At 40.4% G+C, this 25,833-nt stretch overlaps 1 protein-coding gene and 1 long non-coding RNA gene across 2 annotated transcripts; both read right to left on the bottom strand.

Annotated features, from left to right (window-relative positions):
• Nucleotides 1-1,654: 1,654 nt before the first annotated feature.
• Nucleotides 1,655-25,152, bottom strand: LOC114462521 (tubulin alpha chain-like). Its single transcript, XM_028445422.1, has 8 exons — nucleotides 25,147-25,152; nucleotides 24,778-25,000; nucleotides 15,956-16,104; nucleotides 15,361-15,873; nucleotides 11,410-11,427; nucleotides 4,634-4,655; nucleotides 4,291-4,303; nucleotides 1,655-2,055 (listed from the first exon to the last, which is right to left on the bottom strand). Exons 1-8 carry the CDS (start codon nucleotides 25,147-25,149, stop codon nucleotides 1,674-1,676), a joined length of 1,323 nt encoding a protein of 440 aa, XP_028301223.1. The 5' UTR covers nucleotides 25,150-25,152; the 3' UTR covers nucleotides 1,655-1,673.
• LOC114462522 (uncharacterized) lies at nucleotides 13,126-14,599 on the bottom strand. The gene is made up of 3 exons (XR_003673961.1): nucleotides 14,353-14,599; nucleotides 13,256-14,142; nucleotides 13,126-13,189 (listed from the first exon to the last, which is right to left on the bottom strand). It is a non-coding gene; the product is annotated as an uncharacterized LOC114462522 (long non-coding RNA).
• Nucleotides 25,153-25,833: the final 681 nt, after the last annotated feature.

Consider the following 25,833-nt stretch of genomic DNA (forward strand, 5'->3'; position numbering starts at 1 on the left):
TCACCAGGCTCTCCCCCGTCATCATTGGTCAGCGCTCGAGCGTATGGCCAGGGTATTATTTGGAGTCCGTCGATGATCATATCATTGACCCACGTAAGTCTGGGACTCTGCTTTCCAAGTAGGTGGTGGTGCGCTTATCTTTTCTCTGCATTCAGCAGCCGCAGAGCCTTCACTTCTTTGACCTGGTTCAGTCGAACGGCATACAACTCCTCATCAATGCCTTCCCCATCATCGGATACTTCTTTTAGCCCATGTCGCCAGTTTTTATTGGCAAAATACAGCTATCAGGAGTTAAATGAAAACATTCTACAAACAACAACAAAAACATTTGGTGTTTCTGTATGTGAGACCATATAACAGTGTTACGGCTGAATTTGCGGTTGACCTCATTTGGAGACATGATTTATTGCTCTGGTTGAATGATGGAGTCCAGTCGGAGCATTGATGGTTTTATAAAAAAGATTTATTATAAGATAAAATAAAAAGGAGTAAAGAAGAAGCTTCCATCCTGAAAGAATGAAAAACAAAGGCTGGTGGCAAAGCAAAAATGCAAAACCCGTTCAAGACCCGTTCCAACGCTCTGACTAACAGTTTCAAAGCTTAAGCTTTTTATATAGATAACAGCAAAGTTCCACTCTGGGGTAAGGAGGAGGGGAGAGTCAGATGCCCAATAGTGGAAAGATTTGAGGATGATGAAGACGTGTATAAAAGTGAGGAAGATCGGGCGCCACTCTTATCTGTCTTTGATAGTGTGTGCTGCATGCGAGCAGAGACTCTGGCCTTGGCTGAACAATACGATCTGTACTGTTTAATCATGATTCAGCTGTTCAAAAGTGTAAAGAGTAATGGAGTCATCATGTATTAAAACATGACAAATTGTACACATGAACATATATTTGACGATATGATGATGAATATAAAAATCTGCCATAACAACAGTTTAAATGTACGTCTAAAGGAAGGTACATGTTTCAGTTAAAAAAGAGCTTTAAAAACTTCATATTTACAATGTAATGAAATAAATATGTTTAAATATCACTGTTCGTTAAACATTTTTTTTTTTTGTTTATTTCAGGTATGGGTCAGCCCGAGGGTTGGGTCGCAGGCTGGGCCGAGCCCGAGGGTTCCCCACTTCGGAGGGATGTGGAAGAGGGAGATCAGATCAGTGAAGGCTTCTCTAAGAGTCATCTTGAAAGAGCAAGTTGTCCCGGAGCCAGTCTTTTCCTGAGACTTTTCCTGCTCCAGATGGTCGGGTACATACAGCTTCTGTTAAGGTGAAATCGAAGATTTACACCCGTCCGGTCGTTCGGTTGATCCCTCTTCCTCAGTTGGCTGAGGAAGAAGATAGTACTCCAGGCAGTCTTCCCGGGGATGGACAATTATCCTGACTGACAATTGGGGGCGGCTGTGTTGGGAAGACTGGGGGGAACTAATGTTTGTTCCGTGTTTCTACACGTGCCTCTTTCAGTGTTGCACATTGTTCCATGTCCTGTTCTGACAGATGTGCGTCATCTGTTCTAAAGTAAGTTAATTTACTGTTTAAATGTTCTTAATTTATTAATATATATTTATTTATATATTATTATTAGTTTTAATTCATCACTGCAGAGCAAACAGTTGGTGGAACAATGACTGATGACAAACTTTTGGGGTGTGCAGTTACATCAAGCCCTTTAATATTCTTCTCCTTCCTCTCCCTCATCTTCCACACTATCAGCGCCAACTTCTTCATAATCTTTCTCCAGGGCAGCCATGTCCTCTCTGGCCTCTGAGAATTCTCCCTCCTCCATTCCCTCTCCAACATACCAGTGGACAAAGGCTCTCTTGGCGTACATGAGGTCAAACTTGTGGTTTAGTCTGGCCCAGGCCTCAGAGATGGCAGTGGTGTTGCTCAGCATGCAAACGGCCCTCTGCACTTTGGACAGGTCTCCTCCAGGAACCACAGAGGGAGGCTGGTAGTTGATGCCCACCTTGAAGCCAGTGGGGCACCAGTCCACAAACTGGATGGAGCGTTTGGTCTTAATGGCTGCAATGGCAGCGTTGATATGACAAGCCCTTTTAACATTTAATAAGTTATCTGAAATTCAATTGTTACATGTAAAAATGTAATTGCAGATATCTGCAATTCAATTGTTGGCTGAGGTGGAGTGATACATGTTGGGGAAAGTCCCAGTGAAGTTGTGTCCTATATCGTCACTCACGTAATGCCTCTGATCCAATCATATTGCCTGGTCAGAACAAACTGTTCTGTACAAAAGCACAAGTAGTACCACACTATACGTTGTATAGTAAATGTTCACTGACTGTTTTAATATCTTATTTCAACAAATAATAAAGGCAGGTGTTGAATCCACTTATTCATTTATTTGAAATACCCTCTATGATCATAGTTAAGTAATGTAATATTTTGTCTAATGACCAATAATAAGACTACCGTATTTTCCGGAATATAAGTCGCACAAGCCAAAAAATGCATAATGATGAAGAAAAAAAACACATATAAGTCGCACCAGCCAAAGAGGTGCATGCACTGATACAAAAGCCTAGTGTCCTCTAGTGGCCTTCACATGGATAACCGCTAGAGCGTACTGTAGGCTTGTGTATCACACTGATCTCTGTGCCTGTACCTCTAAAATATTTAATATATTTGTATACAAGTCACACCCCAGCCAAACCATGACAAAAAGTGTGACTTATAGTCCGGAAAACACTGTACTTCTTGCAGTACACTACTTTACACCCTGTCATTTTACCTCAGAAATCAAAGACACTGCATTTTATCTTGAAAATATATTTCTTTATTTTATTGTACAACTGCAAAATGTCCTGCTTCCACCGCATAACATTGGAACATTAACTGATTACCACATTTGAGGGGGGAAAAGGGTGAGTTGTACTTAACATGAAAATATCAGTTTCTGAAATATTTGTCTCCAAAATATGAACTTCTTTTAACAGTATAACCATACTATAACTTCTAACTATTGTTGTGTTCAGTTATGATTACTTTACACAAATGCACTGAAAAAGCAGTTTTAATTTTAAGAAAATTGCAGCAACATTACAGAAGTCTGAAGCGGGCTTTGCCTTAGTGAACTTGTACTTCAAAGCCTGAACTGACTTAAACTTTTTGTCCACAGAATGCGGCACTGAAAACAAATTGCAGAGATCTTGTTTGTTGCCGTTTGACTTAAAGACACAAACATATTAAACAATGGATTTTTTTGTATTTTGTTCAACCTCTTTGTGATATTATATTGATATTTTTATTGTTTTGGTCTGGACTTGGTCTCGTTCCCTAAATGCCTGGGAGCTCTCTGTTGTCGGGCACTTCTTGGTCATATTTAGTGTGGTCTTGACTACAACATTGGTTTAAAGATTTATTAATTTTAGGGCAAATGTAATGCTACAGTTAAAGTTGTTACGGCAGAATTTACGGTTGCCCTCATTTGAGACATGATTCATTGCTCTGGTTGAATGATAGAATCCAGGAGAAGCATTGATGATTTAATAAAAAATGATTTTATTCTAAACTAAATAAAAGAATACAAAGTGGAACAAAGTGAAACAAAATTAGCGTCCGTCCAGGCGGACGTCCAAAGGAAGTGCCGCGCCCCGCCCTGACAGTTTCAAAGCTTAAGCTTTTTATACAGATAAGAAAAGGTCCCAACAGTGAGAGACAAAAGGGAGGGAGTCAGATGCCCAATAGTGGAAAGATTTGAGGATGATGAAGATGTTATGAGAAGGTTTGGCTCCAGTCTTTATCTGTCTTGATAAGTGTGTACGTCAATGTATGTCCTTGGCAGAGACTGTGCTGCACTGAGAATAATACGATCTGTACTGTTTAATCATGATTCAGCTGTTCAAAAGTGTAAAGATTAATGGAGTCGTCATGTATTAAAACATGACAAATTGTACACATGAACATACATTTGAGGATATGATGATGAATATAAAATTTGCCATGACATTCCCCACTTTTGGTCGCCTCAACGACCAAATCAAGAAACAAAATTATTATATTCCACCTTTGCTGTCTGTCAGGGTTAACCATTAGCATCGTTATTGTCATACATTGGATATATTCTTCTTTTGTGAGGCACAGATATATCAAGAAAAATGTGGAAATAAACTTCTTCATCATTATTATTAATGGCATGAATCATCAAAAATCATCCTTTATTGCATCTAGATAAGCAAAAATCATCATTTGCATCAAGGACATCACTCGTCTTCATCGGCTGAGTTCAGTGGTAACTGGGGTAACCAATAGCATCATGAGTGAAGAACCTTGAGTATTTTCCTCAATCGTAGCAGAAGGGTTTATGACTGTATTCCTGCAGCTAGGTGTGAGCTTGTCCTCCCTCAACCTAGCTATGAGCATTTGGTGTGGCTTATAAACAAAGCTAGGCCCTTGTTCTAGAGAGTTTTCTTGTGTGTGTGTCTCAGTGGCCTTGTCGGTTCCCCCTTCATTGTTCGGTCAGCCTCCGTCTCAGCATCAGCTGGTGTCGGCAATCATCTTGGATCCATGTTGCCTGCTCCGCGACCTTCACTGCCGTGTGGGTCGTTCCGGTCGGCGTTGTAGATGATTGGTTGTTGTCTGAGGAAGGGTAGTCTCCACACACCTGGCAACCTCTCTTGGGATCGGAAGGTACCTGAACAGAAGAGGGGGAAAAACACCAAAACAAAACTCTTGGGATTGGCTGGTACCTGAACACATGCGCGATCCCACTACTGAGGCTTTAGCTGGTACCTGGTACCTGGTAGGCTTTAGCTGGTACCTGGACAGAAAAAAAGGGGGTGGGGGGGAAAAACACTCACCCAAAATAAAATAAAATAAAATAAAATAAAATAAAATAAAAAATAAAATAAAATAAAATAAAATAAAATAAAATAAAATAAAATAAAATAAAAAATAACATAGAATAGAATAGAATAGAATAGAATAGAATAAAAGTTTAGGGGTGTTAGGTTTAGTTAACTAACTAAATGAATAGTTAGTATGGCCAGGAAGGCAGAGACAGGTCAGAGGTCAGGATCTGAGAGCTTTTCAGATCCTAAAAGGTGCTGCTGCACAATCACACAATGGTTAGGTGTGGGTTAGTGAGCTTTTAGCCATGCTAGCTCTGTAGCCCATTCGCACGCGAGTGGGAAAATATGAGGCTGAAAGAAAAGCAGGAAGTATTAATTCGATTTTCTTTTCCTGGAGTAAGAAGAAGCACAGCTGGAGTTGCAGTGATTATCTGTGGTACGTCTACTTACCTGGTGAGAAGCAACAATTTGAGAACCACTGTTTACAAGGACATGCAAGTCGGACGGAGAAGGACATGCAAGTCAGACGGAGAAGTGTGGAGTGTGATTACATGTCTTCTCAAGATGAATACATACAATTGGGAGACATGGAGATGTGAGAAAGCTAAATGAGTTTAACCAAATAAATAAATAATGTTATTTATTTATTTAAATTGTTTGTTTCATTTTCTTTGCTATCTCTTATTTGTGAAGGAGAAATCTTATTCTATCCTTTATTTATTCTGAATAATGTTAACACTCCACACCTAATTACATAGCAATTCTTTTATAGAGCTGAATTTGTCAGTTCATTTATTTCATTATTTTCCCTCATAATTATTATTTGAGATGTAATTTACTTAATTTTGAAGGTCAATTGGTGGCAAAAGTGTCTCCTATTCTGTGTCTGAACCAGAGTTCAGCGAGATTATTGGCCCTTTAAGGTTAGACAGAATTAAAGTTAAGTTGAGTCGAACAATCATATTGTCTTTTGCTCTCTGTATTTATCCCATTTGTAGGGGTGACGAGCCCCAGCACGGTTTGGAGAGCTTCCTTAAATGCTTGGAAGTTACTCAACTTTAAACTTATTTCAATCAATTATCAAGAATTTCAGGAGGACCCTTTTTTAAATCTCAGGCGACCCAGATTGGGCCACCAACCCAATGTTGAGAACACTTAATTTTTCCCTTAAAAGTGTCTAAACCCAGTGAAGGTGTTTTATGGTCTTGCACGCTAAGTGCTGGTGGAACAAGAAGAAAATAGTTGGAGGGTTTGATGTATATTTTCCTATGATAAAATATAAATAAAAAAATCAGAGGGACGCTGGCCCCTCCCTTCCCTTTTTTTACATAAGAATACATTTGGATTCTTAAAACCATATGATAAATATCATTGGAAAATCACTTATCTGATCATTTTGGATGTGTCTCCGTTTTCCTCTCTCTTGTGTCCGCCTGCCTTTGTGCCCTCCAACCTCCTCGACCTCCTTCTCCTCAGCCATAAAGGTCAAAGCCAGGGTCAACTGTACGCTCCTTTTGGAAATTTGAAGATCTGTCCCCACTTTCGCAGTTGGATTGGAAGTCTCTGTAGTCTCTGGAATAGATATTATGTTAGAACATCCACAATATGTCATATTGTCACGTGTCTATTTCAATCTATTTCCCCTTTGTTTCCCAGTTACAGTTATGGACAATACTTCCCTTTAATTCTCATCCTTCATCATAACAAGCAGTGACCAGGCATGGCGGCTGGAGGAAGGATCGGAGTCGAGAAGGCGGTGGCATTCTGTTAGGAAACACTCAGAAACAGAAAGAGAGGAAACCATTAAGACTTAACTGGATAATTTAAAATATCTCTTTTCTTTAGTTGGATCTGATTCGTCTCCTTACAGCGACCTGTATTTTGGAAAAAGCTACATAATAACAACAACTAAGACGAAGACATAGACAAGTGCACACCACAACGAGTATACACATATAACAACAAAAAAACATGGACACTGAACATGTAAGGTCAGTCAAGGTCAAAGCCAGTCATTCCACTGAAAGTGGTATCATATATAAAAAATGTCGTTTGGTGTTTTTAAACACCCAGAAAAAACCCTTTAAAACCTGGTAAACTTTTTAGAAGGCCCAAGGCCTAAAACCATAGTTCTTTTAACAAGCAGCAGTGTTTTCTGAACACCCCACTACATAATTGGCAAAAACAGGGAGAAGATCAAGTGCATCAAAACCCAGGAGGAAAAGAAGGTGAAACAGAGGAACATGTGTGGTCAAACAGCCATTCATCGGTCAATCACTCAATGACACGTCCACGGCACATTCGCACTCACAACGCGGTTCTCTCAGGCATACGTAACGTGTCATCATTCAGTCACTCATGCACCGCACACGTTCATGCCTCAATTTTCACGTCCATGCATTCACAAGGTTTTGCTGCAGTGTCTAAGTGGAATATAGGTCTCATCTAACCCACCAATGGCGATAGCCAGTCCACCTCGTCTCTCGGGGTCAATGAGCTCTTATTGCCCCCCCATGCTTGGCAACCTTTTAGTGTTAATTAATTGCTTTTTACTGGTATCATCTGATTACTAAGAGGTACGCTCCTTTTTACTTCCGCCTTTGCGGAGTCTACACTTAGATTATTGCCCGTGTGGTACCGACAGTCTGCTCATCTGCTGATCAGGCAGGAATCGCACGGCCGTGTCTAACTCAACAAACTCAACAACTCTCGACCTCCGGCTTTGTAAAAGATAAAGCTGGGGAGAACTCTCAACCTCCGGCTAAAGCTCAACAACTAAAGCTGGGGAGAACTATGGGCACAACAACAACTCTCGACCTCCGGCTAACTGGGGAGAACTCTCGACCTCCGGCTAACTGGGGAGAACAACTCTCTAACCTCCGGCTAACTGGGGAGAACAACAATAAACACCAACTCTCGACCTCCGGCTAACTGGGGAGAACAACTCTCTAACCTCCGGCTAACTGGGGAGAACAACAATAAACACCAACTCTCGACCTCCGGCTAACTGGGGAGAACAACTCTCTAACCTCCGGCTAACTGGGGAGAACAACAATAAACACCAACTCTCGACCTCCGGCTAACTGGGGAGAACAACTCTCTAACCTCCGGCTAACTGGGGAGAACGCAGACTGTCAGGACTTTTATTGGGCACCTCTAAGATTGGACGGAGCACGCAACCTCTAATAACCCTCACTCTAAGGGAACGTAGAAATTTGTTCAGAACGGTATTCGGTTACCAAGCATGTATCAAATCAGGTGGACCGCTATCCCCCAAAGAGCGCTCTCCCTAGCAAGGTTTATCCTTTTTCTGCACATTAAACCAGGACTTCTTGTTTGAAAAGTAATTGCCTATGTACTCATAGCAACTAATGGGACATTTTTTCTCAGGAAAAATTTGGTACCCCCCCCCTGCTGTCGAGTGGCTTTGGGCCGGCCAGACAGTCCGACGCGGTTAAGGGGGGAGCGCGCAAAATGAAAACAATGAATGTTGAACTAGGCTGTCTGTCGCAAGCAGCTTCAAAAAGGGTAAGGTACAGATTGTTTACGAAGGTATCGGTCAAAAAAATGTCAAAATTTAAACTTGTTGAGGCTGCAGTCCTCAATCTCTGTCTCAATTTTCCTGAAATTGAGTAAAAACAAAAGAGAAAAAGAAGAATCGTTCAGAAATAACAAAGGAGAAAAACGTGTGAGCTCAAAAAAAATCATGGCCAATAAAAATTAAAACTTCAGCTCCAAAAGCTGAGGCAACAGAGGGCTCTGTCTTCAGCGGATGTAACCATATCTTGCATTGTGGGGGCCCTCCCCTCAATCAAGAAAATAAATGAAAGAAAAGCCTTATCAGTAACACTATTTTCTTCCCCTTTGTTTGTTGTTTTCTCATAAAGGCCAAAGCAGTGTAAATAAATGAGCAACATAATGAATAAAAGCAAAGATAAATGATGGGCACACTTGATCTCATGTGGCAAACAGAAGGGTTCTGTGTGAAGTTCTGTGTTTCTCATAGTTATGAATGTGGGTGTGTGACTGTATGTCTGGTCTGTCTGCGTGTGAGAGAATAAATGAAAACAAAATAATCTAGTGCACAGTCAGAAGATAGAGGGGTTAGTATTGTGCGAAGGAGAAGCTTGTTGGCTATTTGCTAGTTGTCCCCCTCCATGCCAAAGTTCAAGGCTAAAGTGATTTAGCTCTACCACCAAAGGCTGTGGTGGACTTCTTGTTGCTTGGTATCCTTGTGGCTTTTGAAACAGTGTCTTTTTGGTGAAGATTTCCAGCAGACGTGTGACCAGTCTGCAGTTGCTGCCCATCATTCAGGCAGTAGTCATGGCGTTTAACTCGCAACTCATTGGTGGGGGGAGTGTCCACTCCGACGCCCACAGGTTCTCAGTCTTTGATGATGGGGCAGGATGTGTTAATCCAGCATTGGCATGCGGCCCATTCATAGACGATGAAGAGTTGACTTGGGACTGAGCGAGTTATTTCAGCATTGCTTTGCTGAATGGGAGTTGAGTCCTTGAGTCCTGAAAGGTCACACACCTTTGATTGTCCATTTCCTTCTGATGCTTGGTCCTTTGAATGATGTTGACATTCCATTAGCGTAAGAGTTGAAGGTGATTTCATTCTTTCATTGAAGATGTCGTTTCTTCAGGGGACAACCACAAAGCCAACAGAAACTAACAATTTAAATAATAAAAAATGATAATGATGGTAACAGTAATATTAAAATAAAATAAAATGAAATACTGTATTCATCTGTGTGTGTGTGTGTGTGTTGCCCATCAAACATGAAATCAAAATAAAATTTAAAATAAAAATAAAAATAGTGTCTGTGTGTAATGGCACTATTCTATCGGCAGGGGAGAAGTGAGAAATCACAATGTTGTGTCACAAGTGTGTAGTGCACTAAACTGGCCAGTGAGGGGCGCCACCTCTCTCTTGGGATGGGTGTGGCGTGTGCGTGCGCGTGCGCGTGCCTGTGTGTGTGCTCTCTCTCTCTCTCCCTTTCTCTCTCTGTACGTGTGTGTGTGTGTGTGTGTGTGTGTGTGGTCACACGTCCAAAAAAAAAAGAAAAAAAACACAGCTCTCTGTCTTTCTCTCTCTTGTGTGTGTGTGTGTGTGTGTTTGAGAGAGAAAAAAAAACAAAAGCTGACACTCGTCCAAATGAAAGCATTAAAGCCAAGCCAAAGGGAGAAATCTGATTCCACGTTTAAACAAAATAAAAACAAAGATAAAAAAAAAATAAAACTCGCCTGAAAGCATGATCTGAGTTCACATCATACCAAGATTGTATATGCGTATGCATATATTATTTGTTTATTGGATTGTTCATCTGTTTGATTCACAGAAACACAATTTAGGTTAGATTCGGGGTTTTAATCTATTTTGCTTTCGGTACAGAGGTGAACTCAGATCATGACACCGCTGGGATGTTTTGGAAACCTTGTTGCCCGTCTATCTCTGGTCAGGACCTCACAGGCTGTCTGTGGGTGTCCGAACAAAACCAAAGTAAATAATGACCTAAACAAAATATCCGAGCCCGAAGAAAACCAGAGAGAACCTACAGCATTAAAAGCACAGAACCTCAACCATTTGAGCCTTTCTCATGGCTATTCACTGCGTCAAAACACAGAACAGCTGAGGATCAAAATCAAAGCTCAAAGCTGAAAATCAATACAATGCTTGACTGGTTCCAAAAAAAAAAATCAACACAGAGCGAATATATATACATATATGTAAATGAAAATTTACATATATATATATATATATATTTATAAAGGCAGCTTTACCTTAGTCCGAATTGGTGTTTGAGGTTCAACCGATGGTTCGTGATCCAGTCTCTGTCCGAGGGGTGGACAGAAGATGGTCCTGTTCGTGATCGCCAATTGTTACGGCAGAATTTACGGTTGACCTCATTTGAGACATGATTCATTGCTCTGGTTGAATGATAGAATCCAGGAGAAGCATTGATGATTTAATAAAAAATGATTTTATTCTAAACTAAATAAAAGAATACAAAGTGGAACAAAGTGAAACAAAATTAGCGTCCGTCCAGGCGGACGTCCAAAGGAAGTGCCGCGCCCCGCCCTGACAGTTTCAAAGCTTAAGCTTTTTATACAGATAAGAAAAGGTCCCAACAGTGAGAGACAAAAGGGAGGGAGTCAGATGCCCAATAGTGGAAAGATTTGAGGATGATGAAGATGTTATGAGAAGGTTTGGCTCCAGTCTTTATCTGTCTTGATAAGTGTGTACGTCAATGTATGTCCTTGGCAGAGACTGTGCTGCACTGAGAATAATACGATCTGTACTGTTTAATCATGATTCAGCTGTTCAAAAGTGTAAAGATTAATGGAGTCGTCATGTATTAAAACATGACAAATTGTACACATGAACATACATTTGAGGATATGATGATGAATATAAAATTTGCCATGACAAAGTCAAGTAAGCTTTCAATTGGTTTTAATACAATTTTATTTGCAACAGAGGCTGAGAAAAAACTTATTGTAGTTTTTCAGAAAATGCTCAGGTTTTGGGAGGTTGTTTTGAAACAATGCAGAGATTTTAGAGTGTTTATGTAGGACCCTAGTTATATTATGCAATGCCGAAACCTGGAGCCTGCAGAATTCCTTCTGTCATACAGCTTTTGAATTTTTCACATTGTTTGTGAATGGGCAGTCTGAGCACTATGGCGCATGTGTTTGCCTCTGGAAAGATTTTAGTGTCTTCATTGTAGAGAAATTCAATGACCGGATGCAGTGGGAAGCCCAGGGGAGGCACTGCTGACGCTCCAGAGGCAAACTCCAGCACCATTTCCAGCGTCAAGGGGCTGCATTCTCCTTCTACAAAGACACAAGCAAAGGAAATTGTAGATCACATGGAAATAAATATGAATGCCTGTCACACTAATACGCTTCAAGTATTGTACAACTGTATCTACATGAAAGTGATGATATAGTCCAGATCTATAATATATATATATTGTTGAACATTGTTGCTAAACTCTTCTGAAACTTCCCAATAGAGGTCTGAGGCTATTTTCAAGTTGTCGTTTTGACATATGCAAGGCCACCCTGGGGCCCATCAGCATAACTATAATTGCACAACAAGACACAAATGGCTGACCGATCAACCAAACCTGATTCCAATTCCTAGGGCTGGCTTAGTGGTCCCGCCAAAAACACACATGCCATTGAAATATCGTACCCTCAACATCGATTAACCAGTCTCTCCAGAAACAGATGGTCTGATTTTCCAGGGGTCGTCTGTTACTTCCAGGGACCGAGAAATCAACTTGAAACAAAGTAGACAAGTCTTTTGCCTCCAGTGGTTTTGGTGCACTGGTGAACAGGTCCTCAAAGATTTCAGGGTGAGCCCTAAGCTTATCAAGGAAACCAAGAGTTTTGAAACCTTCCTCAAACCTGGAAAAAAACACACATAAATCAGAACATTACAAATCAATGTTTTATGAACAAGTTACCCTTTCACACCCCTCAGTTTTGCCCTGATGGATAAACTGCTCACTGTCTGAATGCCACGTGCATTCGCCCATCAACAAAATAATGTGCTGCAGACTGGACCAGGGAATCCCTCTGGTCCAAGGATGTGATGTATCTCAGTGTTCCCATCATGCTCAGACTGTCTTCTGCATCTGTGATTGCATCATTTGCCTCACGGACAGTCTCAGCTCCTTTTATCTAAAAAAACATATATATTGACTGAGAGTCGTCACATTTTGGGGAAAAAATCTACAGTGAAAATGTAATGAGCAAGCTTCAAAAACGGTGCAATACACAACCTTTAATAACTTTTCTCTGAACGACTGGTCTCCCACTTCATCCAATGAAGCAGCAGGTGGAGATTTACCGCAAAGCCGGAGAAAGAGACGCTTAGAAAAGAAGCATGGGCGAACTCCACCATGGATTATACACACAGTCACCATCTTTCCAAACAGGGTGTACAGTCCAGTCTCAAGATCTGAAAAATAAACATTTATGTAAAGATTAAAATAATTAGTTTTAATTAGTTACACTTCTTTTTAAATATGCAAAAAATTTCATAATTACTTACAATGAGTATCAAGCGCCAACAGTCTATCATCCTCAGGCCCATCAAATATCTTTGAGTGCTGTATAGCCCTCATTAGCAACTGCAGGTATTCCCTGGTTGGCCCCCCGTCATCCACAGCCCCTTCTCCTTCCCCCTCACTGTCGACAAAAATCACATCCAGCTTTGCCAATCCAGAGGCACTGCCCCCGATGTCCACGCGATGTTGCAGAGTCGTGTCAGCCATGACAGCCCCACAACATCCAGGGCCTTGAGGAACTCCGGGCGGATCTCATCCACCCCCGGAGCCCTGCCACCGAGGAGTAATCCATTCCTGGAAAAATACAAACCTTTACCAAAAACGAATTGCAATGAAGGCAAGAGGTGTGTTCTTCATTACCTCAGTTGTGTTCCTTTCAAAAAGTGGTCCTGGCACAGGCTCACTTTCAAAGGATCCTGCTGGTGCAGGCTCAGGAGGTGCGAGAGGCATATTTAATGTTGTTTCCTGTGATATAGTGTGAAAGTTCACAGAAAATTAACTCATTCAATCCAAGGTCAACATTTTTTTATTTATTTTTTACCACTTTTTAAAGTTACTGTATGAGGAACTGCAAACCTGTAACACTTAAGCAAGTGGGAGTATGTATAGTCTACTCCTCCCAGTACCCTCCTCTAATTCTTTGACAGAATGGACTTGGATCTTTGTCAGCCTCTTGCCTTTATCAGCCCGGGCCAACTCAAACCCAACCAGATTTGCATTGTTTTGTCTTGATATTTAAAAGAAATGATAATGTGTTCACAGTGATTCCAGTATAAAGTTGGTCATATGCTAATTTGTTTATTGCAAAATCTAATCATTTGTTCAATTATGAATATAAAGCAGATGAAGACAATGAAATCCTGTCTTACCATTGTTTATCTTTCTTTTTAAATGCTCAGGTTTTGGAGAGAAGTTGTAGTGTCAGAGAGAACTTTAACTATGCGTTTGGACACCGTGTACTGTGAACTACACGCACTAAGTCTGACGTCATAACCAGTACGTCTTTGCGTTCCAATAATGTACACATTACACGCAATTACGTACTGGTTATTATGTCAGATTTAGTGCGTGTGTACATACACACGCACACACAGTACAGACAAATAAAATTTAGAGAAGAGAGGAAAACAAAAAATTTAAGCTTATTTGGGGGTAGTTCTGATGGACAAACTGATTAAACTCTGCCAAGCTCCAGTTCAGTTTAATTTGAGAGCGTTGTTTTTTCTCTGTCTCACGCATTGGTTTCCCTAAAATTGAAGAAATTTGAGAAATACAAAAAGATTTATCATTCAGCACACATAATTTACTGTTTAAGTTTGTACAATGTCAATCTAATGTGAACATGTTTTGTAAATATAATTTATAAATGACATATAATTACTTTATATTCATTGTCTCATTTTGGTTAGGTAAGGCCTGTTTCAATGGTTTCACTCGCTCAGACATCCTAAACTTACCAAAACCAATCTGAGTAAACTCCTCTTGTTGTTTTGGTGTTGGGATCCGTGTGTAATTTGGACCAGGGAACAGAAAAAGACTCACATTCCACACTGGGTTTTCCCTCCTCCCAACTGTCCCTGCAAAAGAATATGGCTTTATTACTTTTTATTTATTACTACTATTATTACTAGCAATCAGAATATGGGCTATATTGTTTGCTTTCATTAGTCTGTCTACATACTTGACCTTAATGTTTATTTTAATATTCGTGAAACAGCCAAACAAAGTCCAGTTACCTATTCTATTTTAAATATAAACTGATTTTCAGCTAGCATCTTAGCTATATAACGTTAATAACATTGCACTACCTGTTTGGTGACATTACTCTAGCTAACAATACTGTAGTACTAGCTTATGGCTAGCTCTAGCGGCGGTAGCATTAATTTTACTACACCGTTATAGTTTAACTGTCATTCGATGTCGGGCACGTCGGAACAAGCGTCTGGTAGGAACAAGGATGTCACTGTTACTCCGCAACAGCTCCTGTCTGGCTCGATTCGCCACATTAAAAATTCGATCAAACGCAGAAACTGCGGTCTCAGTGTTTCCCTCTCGATCCATTTTCAAACGTTTCTCAGCAGATTACGCGCGCTCCGTACGTGCGCGTCACGGTTGTGGAGTTGCCCAATGAGAAGTCCTGAGAAGTCAGAGGCTGCCAATTACCATATTAATTTCGGATATGTGGGCGGGACAATGACGTCATTTCGGATATGTAGTCCGAATTACCATATTAATTGTAGATATCTACAATGTTATTTGAACATGTTGTAATTCAATTGCAGATATCTGCAATTCAATTGTTACATGTAAAAATGTAATTGCAGATATCAAGAATTCAATTTCAACATGTTGTAATTCAATTGCAGATATCTGTAATACAATTGTTAAGTGTAACAATTGAATTGCAGATATCTGCAATTCAATTGTTACATGTAACAATTGAATGTTAAAAGGGCTTGCCATACGAAGCAGGCGTTTGTGATTTCAGACACAGACAGCTGCTCATGGTAGGCTTTCTCAGCAGAGATGACCGGGGCATAGGTGGCCATTGGGAAGTGGATACGAGGGTAAGGCACCAAGTTGGTCTGAAACTCTGTCAGATCAACATTCAGAGCTCCATCAAAACGAAGAGAAGATGTGATTGATGAGACGGTCTGGCTCATGAGACGGTTAAGATTAGGGTATGAAGGGTGCTTAATATCAAGGTTCCTCTGGCAGATGTCGTAGATGGCCTCGTTGTCCACCATGAAGGCACAGTCTGAGTGCTCCAAGGTGGTGTGGGTGGTCAGGATGGAGTTGTAAGGCTCAACTACAGCAGTGGAAATCTGGGGTGATGGGTAGACAGCAAACTCAAGCTTGGCCTTTTTACCATAGTCAACAGAGAGCCTCTCCATCAGCAAGGAGGTGAAACCAGAGCCAGTGCCTCCACCAAAGGAGTGGTAGATGAGAAATCCCTGCAGGCCAGTGCACTGATCCGCCTGTAAAAAAAAAGCAATAAAATCCTTATTAGTTTTAAGATTAGGTTTTATTTCCTGCAACTTTCATTTCTTTTAGCTGTACCATTTTACGAGTCCTATCCATAACAAGTTCTATGATCTCTTTCCCAATGGTGTAGTGTCCTCGGGCATAGTTGTTGGCAGCATCCTCTTTTCCTGTGATGAGCTGATCTGGATGAAACAGCTGACGGTACGTTCCTGTTCGCACTTCATCTATAGAGAAAATCAAAGCAGTAAAGTTATGTAGTTTCAAAATAATCTAATGAAATACACAATTCAGAATAATTTTCAATCCATAGACGTTTTTTTTAAAAAAAAAACATGACTTATTTAATTGGTGCAGTTTTCCTGATGTTTAGTCACAGGCCCAGGGCGCCATCTGCTGGAAGGGGGCCAAATAGCACCACATTTCTTTTTTTTTTAAATGATAATTTAAAAAGGTATAATGAACGTGAAACACACCCTTTACAATCACTGTACATGTTTTCTCCTAATTTAATATTAATACTAAAAATCTGTAACTTTATATGTGTTATGGTCATTTTTATATTCATCATCATATCCTCAAATGTATGTTCATGTGTACAATTTGTCATGTTTTAATACATGACGACTCCATTACTCTTTACACTTTTGAACAGCTGAATCATGATTAAACAGTACAGATCGTATTATTCTCAGTGCAGCACAGTCTCTGCTCACATGCAGATATACACTGACGCACACACTTATCAAGGACAGATAAAGACTGGCACCAAACCTTCTCATAACATCTTTATCATCCTCCAACAATTCCACTATGGGCATCTGACTCCCTCTCTTTTGTCTCTCACTGTTGGGACCTTTTCTTATCTGTATAAAACCTTAAGCTGAAACTGTTAGAGGGGCGCGGCACTTCCTTCGGACGTCCGCCTGGACGGACGCTAATTTTGTTTCACTTTGTTCCATTTTGTACCTTTTTTCTTAGTTTAGAATAAACATTTTTTATATAAAATCATCAATGCTTCTCCTGGACTCCATCATTCAACCAGAGCAATAAATCATGTCTCCAAATAAGGTCAACCGTAAATTCAGCCGTAACAATTGGCGATCACGAACAGGACCATCTTCTGTCCACCCCTCGGACAGAGACTGGATCACGAACCATCGGTTGAACCTCAACACCAATTCGGACTAAGGTAAAGCTGCCTTTATAAATATATATATATATATATGTAAATTTTCATTTACATATATATATATTCGCTCTGTGTTGATTTTTTTTGGAACCAGTCAAGCATTGTATTGATTTTCAGCTTTGAGCTTTGATTTTGATCCTCAGCTGTTCTGTGTTTTGACAGTGAATAGAATGCCATGAGAAGGGCTCAAATGGTTGAGGTTCTGTGCTTTTTAATGCTGTAGGTTCCCTCTGTTTTTCTTCGGGCTCGGATATTTTGTTTCGGCATAAAATACGGCTGGTCATTATTTACTTTGGTTTTGTTCGGACACCCACAGACAGCCTGTGAGGTCCTGACCATAGATAGACGGGCAACCAAAGTTTCCAAAACATCCCAGCGGTGCCATGATCTGAGTTCACCTCTGTACCGAAAGCAAAATAGATTAAAACCCCGAATCTAACCTAAATTGTGTTTCTGTGAATCAAACAGATGAACAACCCAATAAACAAATAATATATGCATACGCATATACAATCTTGGTATGATGTGAACTCAGATCATGCTTTCAGGCGAGTTTTACTTTTTTTTATCTTTGTTTTTATTTTGTTTAAACGTGGAATCAGATTTCTCCCTTTGGCTTGGCTTTAATGCTTTCATTTGGACGAGTGTCAGCTTTTGAGAAAGGGAGAGAAAGACAGAGAGCCAAACACACACACACGTCGCTGCTGTGTTTTTCTTTTTTTTTTGGACGTGTGAACACACACACACACACACACACACACACACACACACACACACACACACACACACACACACACACACACACACACACACACGTACAGAGAGTGAGAGGGAAGCGCGCGCACGCACACGCACAGGCACGCGCACGCACAGCCAAACACGCACGCACGCACAGAGAGAGGTGGCGCCCCTCACTGGCCAGTTTAGTGCACTACACACTTGTGACACAACATTGTGATTTCTCACTTCTCCCCTGCCGATAGAATAGTGCCATTACACACAGACACTATTTTTATTTTTATTTTAAATTTTATTTTGATTTCATGTTTGATGGACAACACACACTCAAACACACACACACAGATGAATACAGTATTTCATTTTATTTTATTTTAATATTACTGTTACCATCATTATCATTTTTTATTATTTAAATTGTTAGTTTCTGTTGGCTTTGTGGTTGCCCCCCTGAAGAAACAACATCTTCAATGAAAGAATGAAATCACCTTCAACTCTTACGCTAATGAAATGTCAACATCATTCAAAGGACCAAGCATCAGAAGGAAATGGACAATTAAAGGTGTGTGACCTTTCAGGACTCAAGGACTCAACTCCCATTCAGCAAAGCAATGCTGAAATAACTCGCTCAGTCCCAAGTCAACTCTTCATCGTCTATGAATGGGCCGCATGCCAATGCTGGATTAACACATCCTGCCCCATCATCAAAGACTGAGAACCTGTGGGCGTCGGAGTGGACACTCCACCACCAATGAGTTGCGAGTTAAACGCCACGACTACTGCCTGAATGATGCGCAGCAACTGCAGACTGGTCACACGTCTGCTGGAAATCTTCACCAAAAAAGACACTGTTTCAAAAACCACAAGGATACCAAGCAACAAGAAGTCCACCACAGCCTTTGGTGGTAGTGCTAAATCGCTTTAGCCTTGAACTTTGGCATGGAGGGGGACAACTAGCAAATAGCCAACAAGCTTCTCCTTCGCACAATACTAACCCCTCTATCTTCTGACTGTGCACTAGATTATTTTGTTTTCATTTATTCTCTCACACGCAGACAGACCAGACATACAGTCACACACCCACATTCATAACTATGAGAAACACAGGACCACCAGAACTTCACACAGAACCCTTCTGTTTGCCACATGAGATCAAGTGTGCCCATCATTTATCTTTGCTTTTATTCATTATGTTGCTCATTTATTTACACTGCTTTTGCCTTTATGAGAAAAGAACAAACAAAGGGGAAGAAAATAGTGTTACTGATAAGGTTGTTTTTGTTTCCTTTTCTTTCATTTATTTTCTTGATTGAGGGGAGGCCCCCCACAATGCAAGATATGGTTACATCCGCTGAAGAAAGAGCCCTCTGTTGCCTCAGCTTTTGGAGCTGAAGTTTTAATTTCTATTGGCCATGATTTTTTTTGAGCTCACACGTTTTTCTCCTTTGTTATTTCTGAACGATTCTTCTTTTTCTCTTTTGTTTTTACTCAATTTCAGGAAAATTGAGACAGAGATTGAGGACTGCAGCCTCAACCAAGTTTAAATTTTGACATTTTTTGACCGATACCCTCGTAAACAATCTGTACCTTACCCTTTTTGAAGCTGCTTGCGACAGACAGCCTAGTTCAACATTCATTGTTTTCATTTTGCGCGCCTCCCCCTTACCGCGTCGGACTGTCTGGCCGGCCCAAAGCCACTCGACAGCAGGGGGGGGTACCAAATTTTTCCTGAGAAAAAAATGTCCCAATAGTTGCTATGAGTACATAGGCAATTACTTTTCAAACAAGAAGTCCTGGTTTAATGTGCAGAAAAAGGATAAACCTTGCTAGGGAAAGCGCTCTTTGGGGGATAGCGGTCCACCTGATTTGATACATGCTTGGTAACCGAATACCGTTCTGAACAAATTTCTACGTTCCCTTAGAGCGAGGGTTATTAGAGGTTGCGTGCTCCGTTCAATCTTAGAAGTGCCCAATAAAAGTCCTGACAGTTGTGCGAAATTTTCCCTCGGTTTGGTACCGAGGTTGAGTTTATGTGTTTTCCTTCAGGTTTGGTACCGGAGGTTGTGTTTTCCTTCAGTTTGGTACTGTTGTGAATTATCTCCCAAACTCTTATTTTCAAGAGCGGTGGTTGAGCCCTGCTGATTCAGAGATTCTTTTTTATAATCTTTGGAGACGGACGGCGGGTGAGTTTTCCTTCAGGTTTGGTACCGGAGGTTGTGTTTTCCTTCAGTTTGGTACTGTTGTGAATTATCTCCCAAACTCTTATTTTCAAGAGCGGTGGTTGAGCCCTGCTGATTCAGAGATTCTTTCTTACATTTCTGGAGATGGACGGCGGGTGAATTTCCCGCGGTTTGGTACCGCGGTTGAGTTTGTTGAGTTAGACACGGCTGTGCTATTCCTGCCTGATCAGCAGATGAGCAGACTGTCAGTACCACGGGCGATAATCTAAGACTCCGCCAAGGCGGAAGTAAAAAGGAGCGTACCTCTTAGTAATCAGACGATACCAGTAAAAAGCAATTAATTAACACTAAAAGGTTGCCAAGCATGGGGGGGCAATAAGAGCTCATTGACCACGAGAGACGAGGTGGACTGGCTATCGCCATTGGTGGGTTAGATGAGGCCTATATTCTACTTAGACACTGCAGCAAAACCTTGTGAATGCATGGACGTGAAAATTGAGGCACGAACGTGTGCGGTGCATGAATGACTGAATGATGACACGTTACGTATGCCTGAGAGAACCGTGTTGTGAGTGCGAATGTGCCGTGGACGTGTCATTGAGTGATTGACCGATGAATGGCTGTTTGACTACACATGTTCCTCTGTTTCACCTTCCTTTCCTCCTGGGTTTTGACGCACTAGATCTTCTCCCTGTTTTTGCCAATTATGTAGTGGGGTGTTCAGAAAACACTGCTGCTTGTTAAAAGAACTATGGTTTTAGGCCTTGGGCCTTCTAAAAAGATTACCAGGTTTTAAAGGGTTTTTTCTGGGTGTTTAAAAACACCAAACGACGTTTTTTATATATGATACCACTTTCAGTGGAATGACTGGCTTTGACCTTGACTGACCTTACTGTTCATGTTCAGTGTCCATGTTTTTTTGTTGTTATATGTGTATACTCGTTGTGGTGTGCACTTGTCTACGTCTTCGTCTTAGTTGTTGTTATTATGTAGCTTTTTCCAAAATACAGGTCGCTGTAAGGAGACGAATCAGATCCAACTAAAGAAAAGAGATATTTTAAATTATTCATTTAAGTCTTAATGGTTTCCTCTCTTTCTGTTTCTGAGTGTTTCCTAACAGAATGCCACCGCCTTCTCGACTCCGATCCTTCCTCTTCGCCGCCATGCCTGGTCACTGCTCTTATGATGAAGGATGAGAATTAAAGGGAAGTATTGTCCATAACTGTAACTGGGAAGCAAAGGGACACGTGACAATATGACATATTGTGGATGTTCTAACATAATATCTATTCCAGAGACTACAGAGCCTTCCAATCCAACTGCAAAAGTGGGGACAGATCTTCAAATTTCCAAAGGGAGCGTACAGTTGACCCTGGCTTTGACCTTTTAAGGCTGAGGAGGAGGAGGTCGAGGAGGTTGGAGGGCACAAAGGCAGGCGGACACAAGAGAGAGGAAAACGGAGACACATCCAAAATGATCAGATAAGTGATTTTCCAATGATATTTATCATATGGTTTTAAGAATCCAAATGTATTCTTATGTAAAAAAGGGAAGGGAGGGACCAACGTCCCTCTGATTTTTGATTTATATTTTATCATAGGAAAATATACCTCAAACCCTCCAACCATTTTCTTCTTGTTCCAACAGCACTTAGCGTGCAAGACCATAAAACACCTTCAGTGGGTTTAGACACGTTTAAGGGAAAAATTAAGTGTTCTCAACATTGGGTTGGTGGCCCAATCTGGGTCGCCTGAGATTTAAAAAGGGTCCTCCTGAAACTCTTGATAATTGATTGAAATAAGAGATAGTTTAAAGTTAAGTAACTTCCAAGTATTTAAGGAAGCTCTCCAAACCGTGCTGGGGCTCGTCACCCCTACGAATGGGATAAATACAGAGAGCAAAAGACAATATGATTGTTCGACTCAACTTAACTTTAATTCTGTCTAACCTTAAAGGGCCAATAATCTTGCTAAACTCTGGTTCAGACACAGAATAGGAGACACTTTTGCCACCAATTGACCTTCAAAATTAAGTAAATTACATCTCAAATAATAATTATGAGGGAAATGAATGAAATAAATGAACTGACAAATTCAGCTCTATAAAAGAATTAGGCTATGTGAATAGGTGTGGAGTGTTAACATTATTCAGAATAAATAAAGGATAGAATAAGATTTCTCCTTCACAAATAAGAGATAGCAACGAAAAATGAAACAAACAATTTAAATAAATAAATAACATTATTTATTTATTTGGTTAAACTCATTTAGCTTTCTCACATCTCCATGTCTCCCAATTGTATGTATTCATCTTGAGAAGACATGTAATCACACTCCACACTTCTCCGTCCGACTTGCATGTCCTTCTCCGTCCGACTTGCATGCCCTTGTAAACAGTGGTTCTCAAATTGTTGCTTCTCACCAGGTAAGTAGACGTACCACAGATAATCACTGCAACTCCAGCTATGCTTCTCCTTACTCCAGGAAAAGAAAATCGAATTAATACTTCCTGCTTTTCTTTCAGCCTCATATTTTCCCACTCGCGTGCGAATGGGCTACAGAGCTAGCATGGCTAAAAGCTCACTAACCCACACCTAACCATTGTGTGATTGTGCAGCAGCACCTTTTAGGATCTGAAAAGCTCTCAGATCCTGACCTCTGACCTGTCTCTGCCTTCCTGGCCATACTAACTATTCATTTAGTTAGTTAACTAAACCTAACACCCCTAAACTTTTATTTTATTTATTTTATTTTATTTTATTTTATTTTATTTTATTTTATTTTATTTTATTTTATTTTATTTTATTTTATTTTATTTTATTTTATTTTATTTTATTTTATTTTATTTTGTTTGTTTTGTTTGTTTTGTTTTGGGTGAGTGTTTTTCCCCCCCACCCCCTTTTTTTTCTGTCCAGGTACCAGCTAAAGCCTACCAGGTACCAGGTACCAGCTAAAGCCTCAGTAGTGGGATCGCGCATGTGTTCAGGTACCAGCCAATCCCAAGAGTTCTGTTTTGGTGTTTTTCCCCCTCTTCTGTTCAGGTACCAGCCGATCCCAAGAGAGGTTGCCAGGTGTGTGGAGACTACCCTTCCTCAGACAACAACCAATCATCTACAACGCCGACCGAAATGAACGACCCACACGGCAGTGAAGGTCGCACAGCGGGCGACATGGATCCAAGATGATTGCCGAGACCAGCTGATGCTGAGACGGAGGCTGACCGAACAATGAAGGGGGAACCGACAAGGCCACTGAGACACACACACAAGAAAACTCTCTAGAACAAGGGCCTAGCTTTGTTTATAAGCCACACCAAATGCTCATAGCTAGGTTGAGGGAGGACAACCTCACACCTAGCTGCAGGAATACAGTCATAAACCCTTCTGCTACGATTGAGGAAAATACTCAAGGTTCTTCACTCATGATGCTATTGGTTACCCCAGTTACCACTGAACTCAGCCGATGAAGACGAGTGATGTCCTTGATGCAAATGATGATTTTTGCTTATCTAGATGTAATAAAGGATGATTTTTGATGATTCATGCCATTGATAATAATGATGAAGTTTTTTTAAGGTTTATTTCCACATTTTTCTTGATATATCTGTGCCTCACAAAAGAAGAATATATCCAATGTATGACAATAACGATGCTAATGGTTAACCCTGACAGACAGCAAACGTGGAATATAATAATTTTGTTTCTTGATTTGGTCGTTGATGCGACCAAAAGTAGGGAATGTTATGGTCATTTTTATATTCATCATCATATCCTCAAATGTATGTTCATGTGTACAATTTGTCATGTTTTAATACATGACGACTCCATTACTCTTTACACTTTTGAACAGCTGAATCATGATTAAACAGTACAGATCGTATTATTCTCAGTGCAGCACAGTCTCTGCTCACATGCAGATATACACTGACGCACACACTTATCAAGGACAGATAAAGACTGGCACCAAACCTTCTCATAACATCTTCATCATCCTCCAACAATTCCACTATGGGCATCTGACTCCCTCCCTTTTGTCTCTCACTGTTGGGACCTTTTCTTATCTGTATAAAACCTTAAGCTGAAACTGTTAGAGGGGCGCGGCACTTCCTTCGGACGTCCGCCTGGACGGACGCTAATTTTGTTTCACTTTGTTCCATTTTGTACCTTTTTTCTTAGTTTAGAATAAACATTTTTTATATAAAATCATCAATGCTTCTCCTGGACTCCATCATTCAACCAGAGCAATAAATCATGTCTCCAAATAAGGTCAACCGTAAATTCAGCCGTAACATATGTTAATCTTCTGCTCATATTTCTATTTATTTTATTCTAATTCTTGTTCTATTCTATATACCGTAATTATATTATGTTGTTTGCACATTGTGTTCTTTGATTTGATTAGTCAGTAACACAAAACCTAAAATCAAACAGGAAAGTAGAAATGTCCTTGTACTGAAACTGTATATACTGTATTTTAACTTTTGATTGCACTGTTTTACATTGTTTTTGGATTTTTGCACCATTGTTGTTATTGTTTCCTTGAGACATTTGCACTATACCCGTAAGTGTTATGTTGTATTATTGTAATTTTAAATTTTAAAATAGGTTGTATATTTTTTTCAATGGGTTTGTTGTATCACAGAATTGCATTGTTTTGTCTTGATATTTAAAAGAAATGATAATGTGTTCACAGTGATTCCAGTATAAAGAAGTATTCTGTGTATAGTTATAAGTTTGTTAGTCATAGTTCTGATATAATCATATAATAATGAGTAATGATATGATTACAAACCGATGACAGTAGGCTCCAGGTCTACATAAAGCGCTCTGGGGACACGTTTCCCTGTCCCAGTTTCACTGAAGAAGGTGTTGAAGGAGTCGTCTCCTCCTCCAGATTCCTGGTTAGAAAGCACCTGTCCGTTTGGCTGAATCCCATGCTCCAGACAGAAAAGTTCCCAGCAGGAGTTACCGATCTGGACTCCAGCTTGGCCCACATGAATAGAAATAATCTCACGCTGCAGAGAGAAAACAATATATCAGGATCCTGGCATCACTTAATCATGACATCAGTTGGTCATATGCTAATTTGTTTATTGCAAAATCTAATCATTTGTTCAATTATGAATATAAAGCAGATGAAGACAATGAAATCCTGTCTTACCATTGTTTAATTAACACATATGCTTTCACAGACTGGACGCTTTCTCCACATATATTACAAGAATACATTTTGTCAACCTATAACGTGGCATTCAAACATAAGCAACCTGGTTAGCTTCGGGCTCCAGCACATAGACGGCCCCGCTTTAGCTTGGCGCTCGGCGGGAAAACCTACACTGTGTTACAGAGTAGTGCAAAACGCTTTCTTATGACTGCTGACTAAAGAAGAACACAAATGTATCTTCTAAAACAATGCCAACTTGAATTAATAGGCTTTCCCACGTTGTTATAAGAATTGTATACCCATAAACGCGCATCTAAATGTCATTACATAAGGTTTACGGACTACAGTGTAGCGTCTTCAAAGATGAGTACTGAGTTACTCACCAGGAAACTTAAGACGGCAGGTGAAGAAGCTCTCGGTTACAACCATGGACTTCAAACTGCAGCGTCAGGATGTGATGTCCATGTCCATGTCCATGTCCAACGGGAACGGGTCACTCCAGCCGACTCCACTCACTCGCGCTGTAATCACAATCAGCGCATGCGCGGGAGGCTGACTGTGTCGGTAGCGGAACCGGAGACAGAAGCAGTGCACTGATTGGCCAGTTCAAATTCAGCCGCGTTAACTGTGGAAACTTGTTTAATCTTTTAGCATTGTTGTTACATTTGAGATGCTTTTAAAAAT

The sequence above is a fragment of the Gouania willdenowi genome, chromosome 4, assembly GCF_900634775.1.
Source record: "Gouania willdenowi chromosome 4, fGouWil2.1, whole genome shotgun sequence".
NCBI lineage: Eukaryota > Metazoa > Chordata > Actinopteri > Blenniiformes > Gobiesocidae > Gouania > Gouania willdenowi.

Bases quoted from the DNA above. Each gene is read 5' to 3' on its own strand.
- LOC114462521 (XM_028445422.1), bottom strand. The intron at 16,105-24,777 runs GTTTGTAATCAT...TTTTCTCTATAG, and splicing joins CCTGGAGCCTACTGTCATCG to ATGAAGTGCGAACAGGAACG. The intron at 15,874-15,955 runs GTACAGCTAAAA...TTTTTTTTACAG, and splicing joins TGGATAGGACTCGTAAAATG to GCGGATCAGTGCACTGGCCT.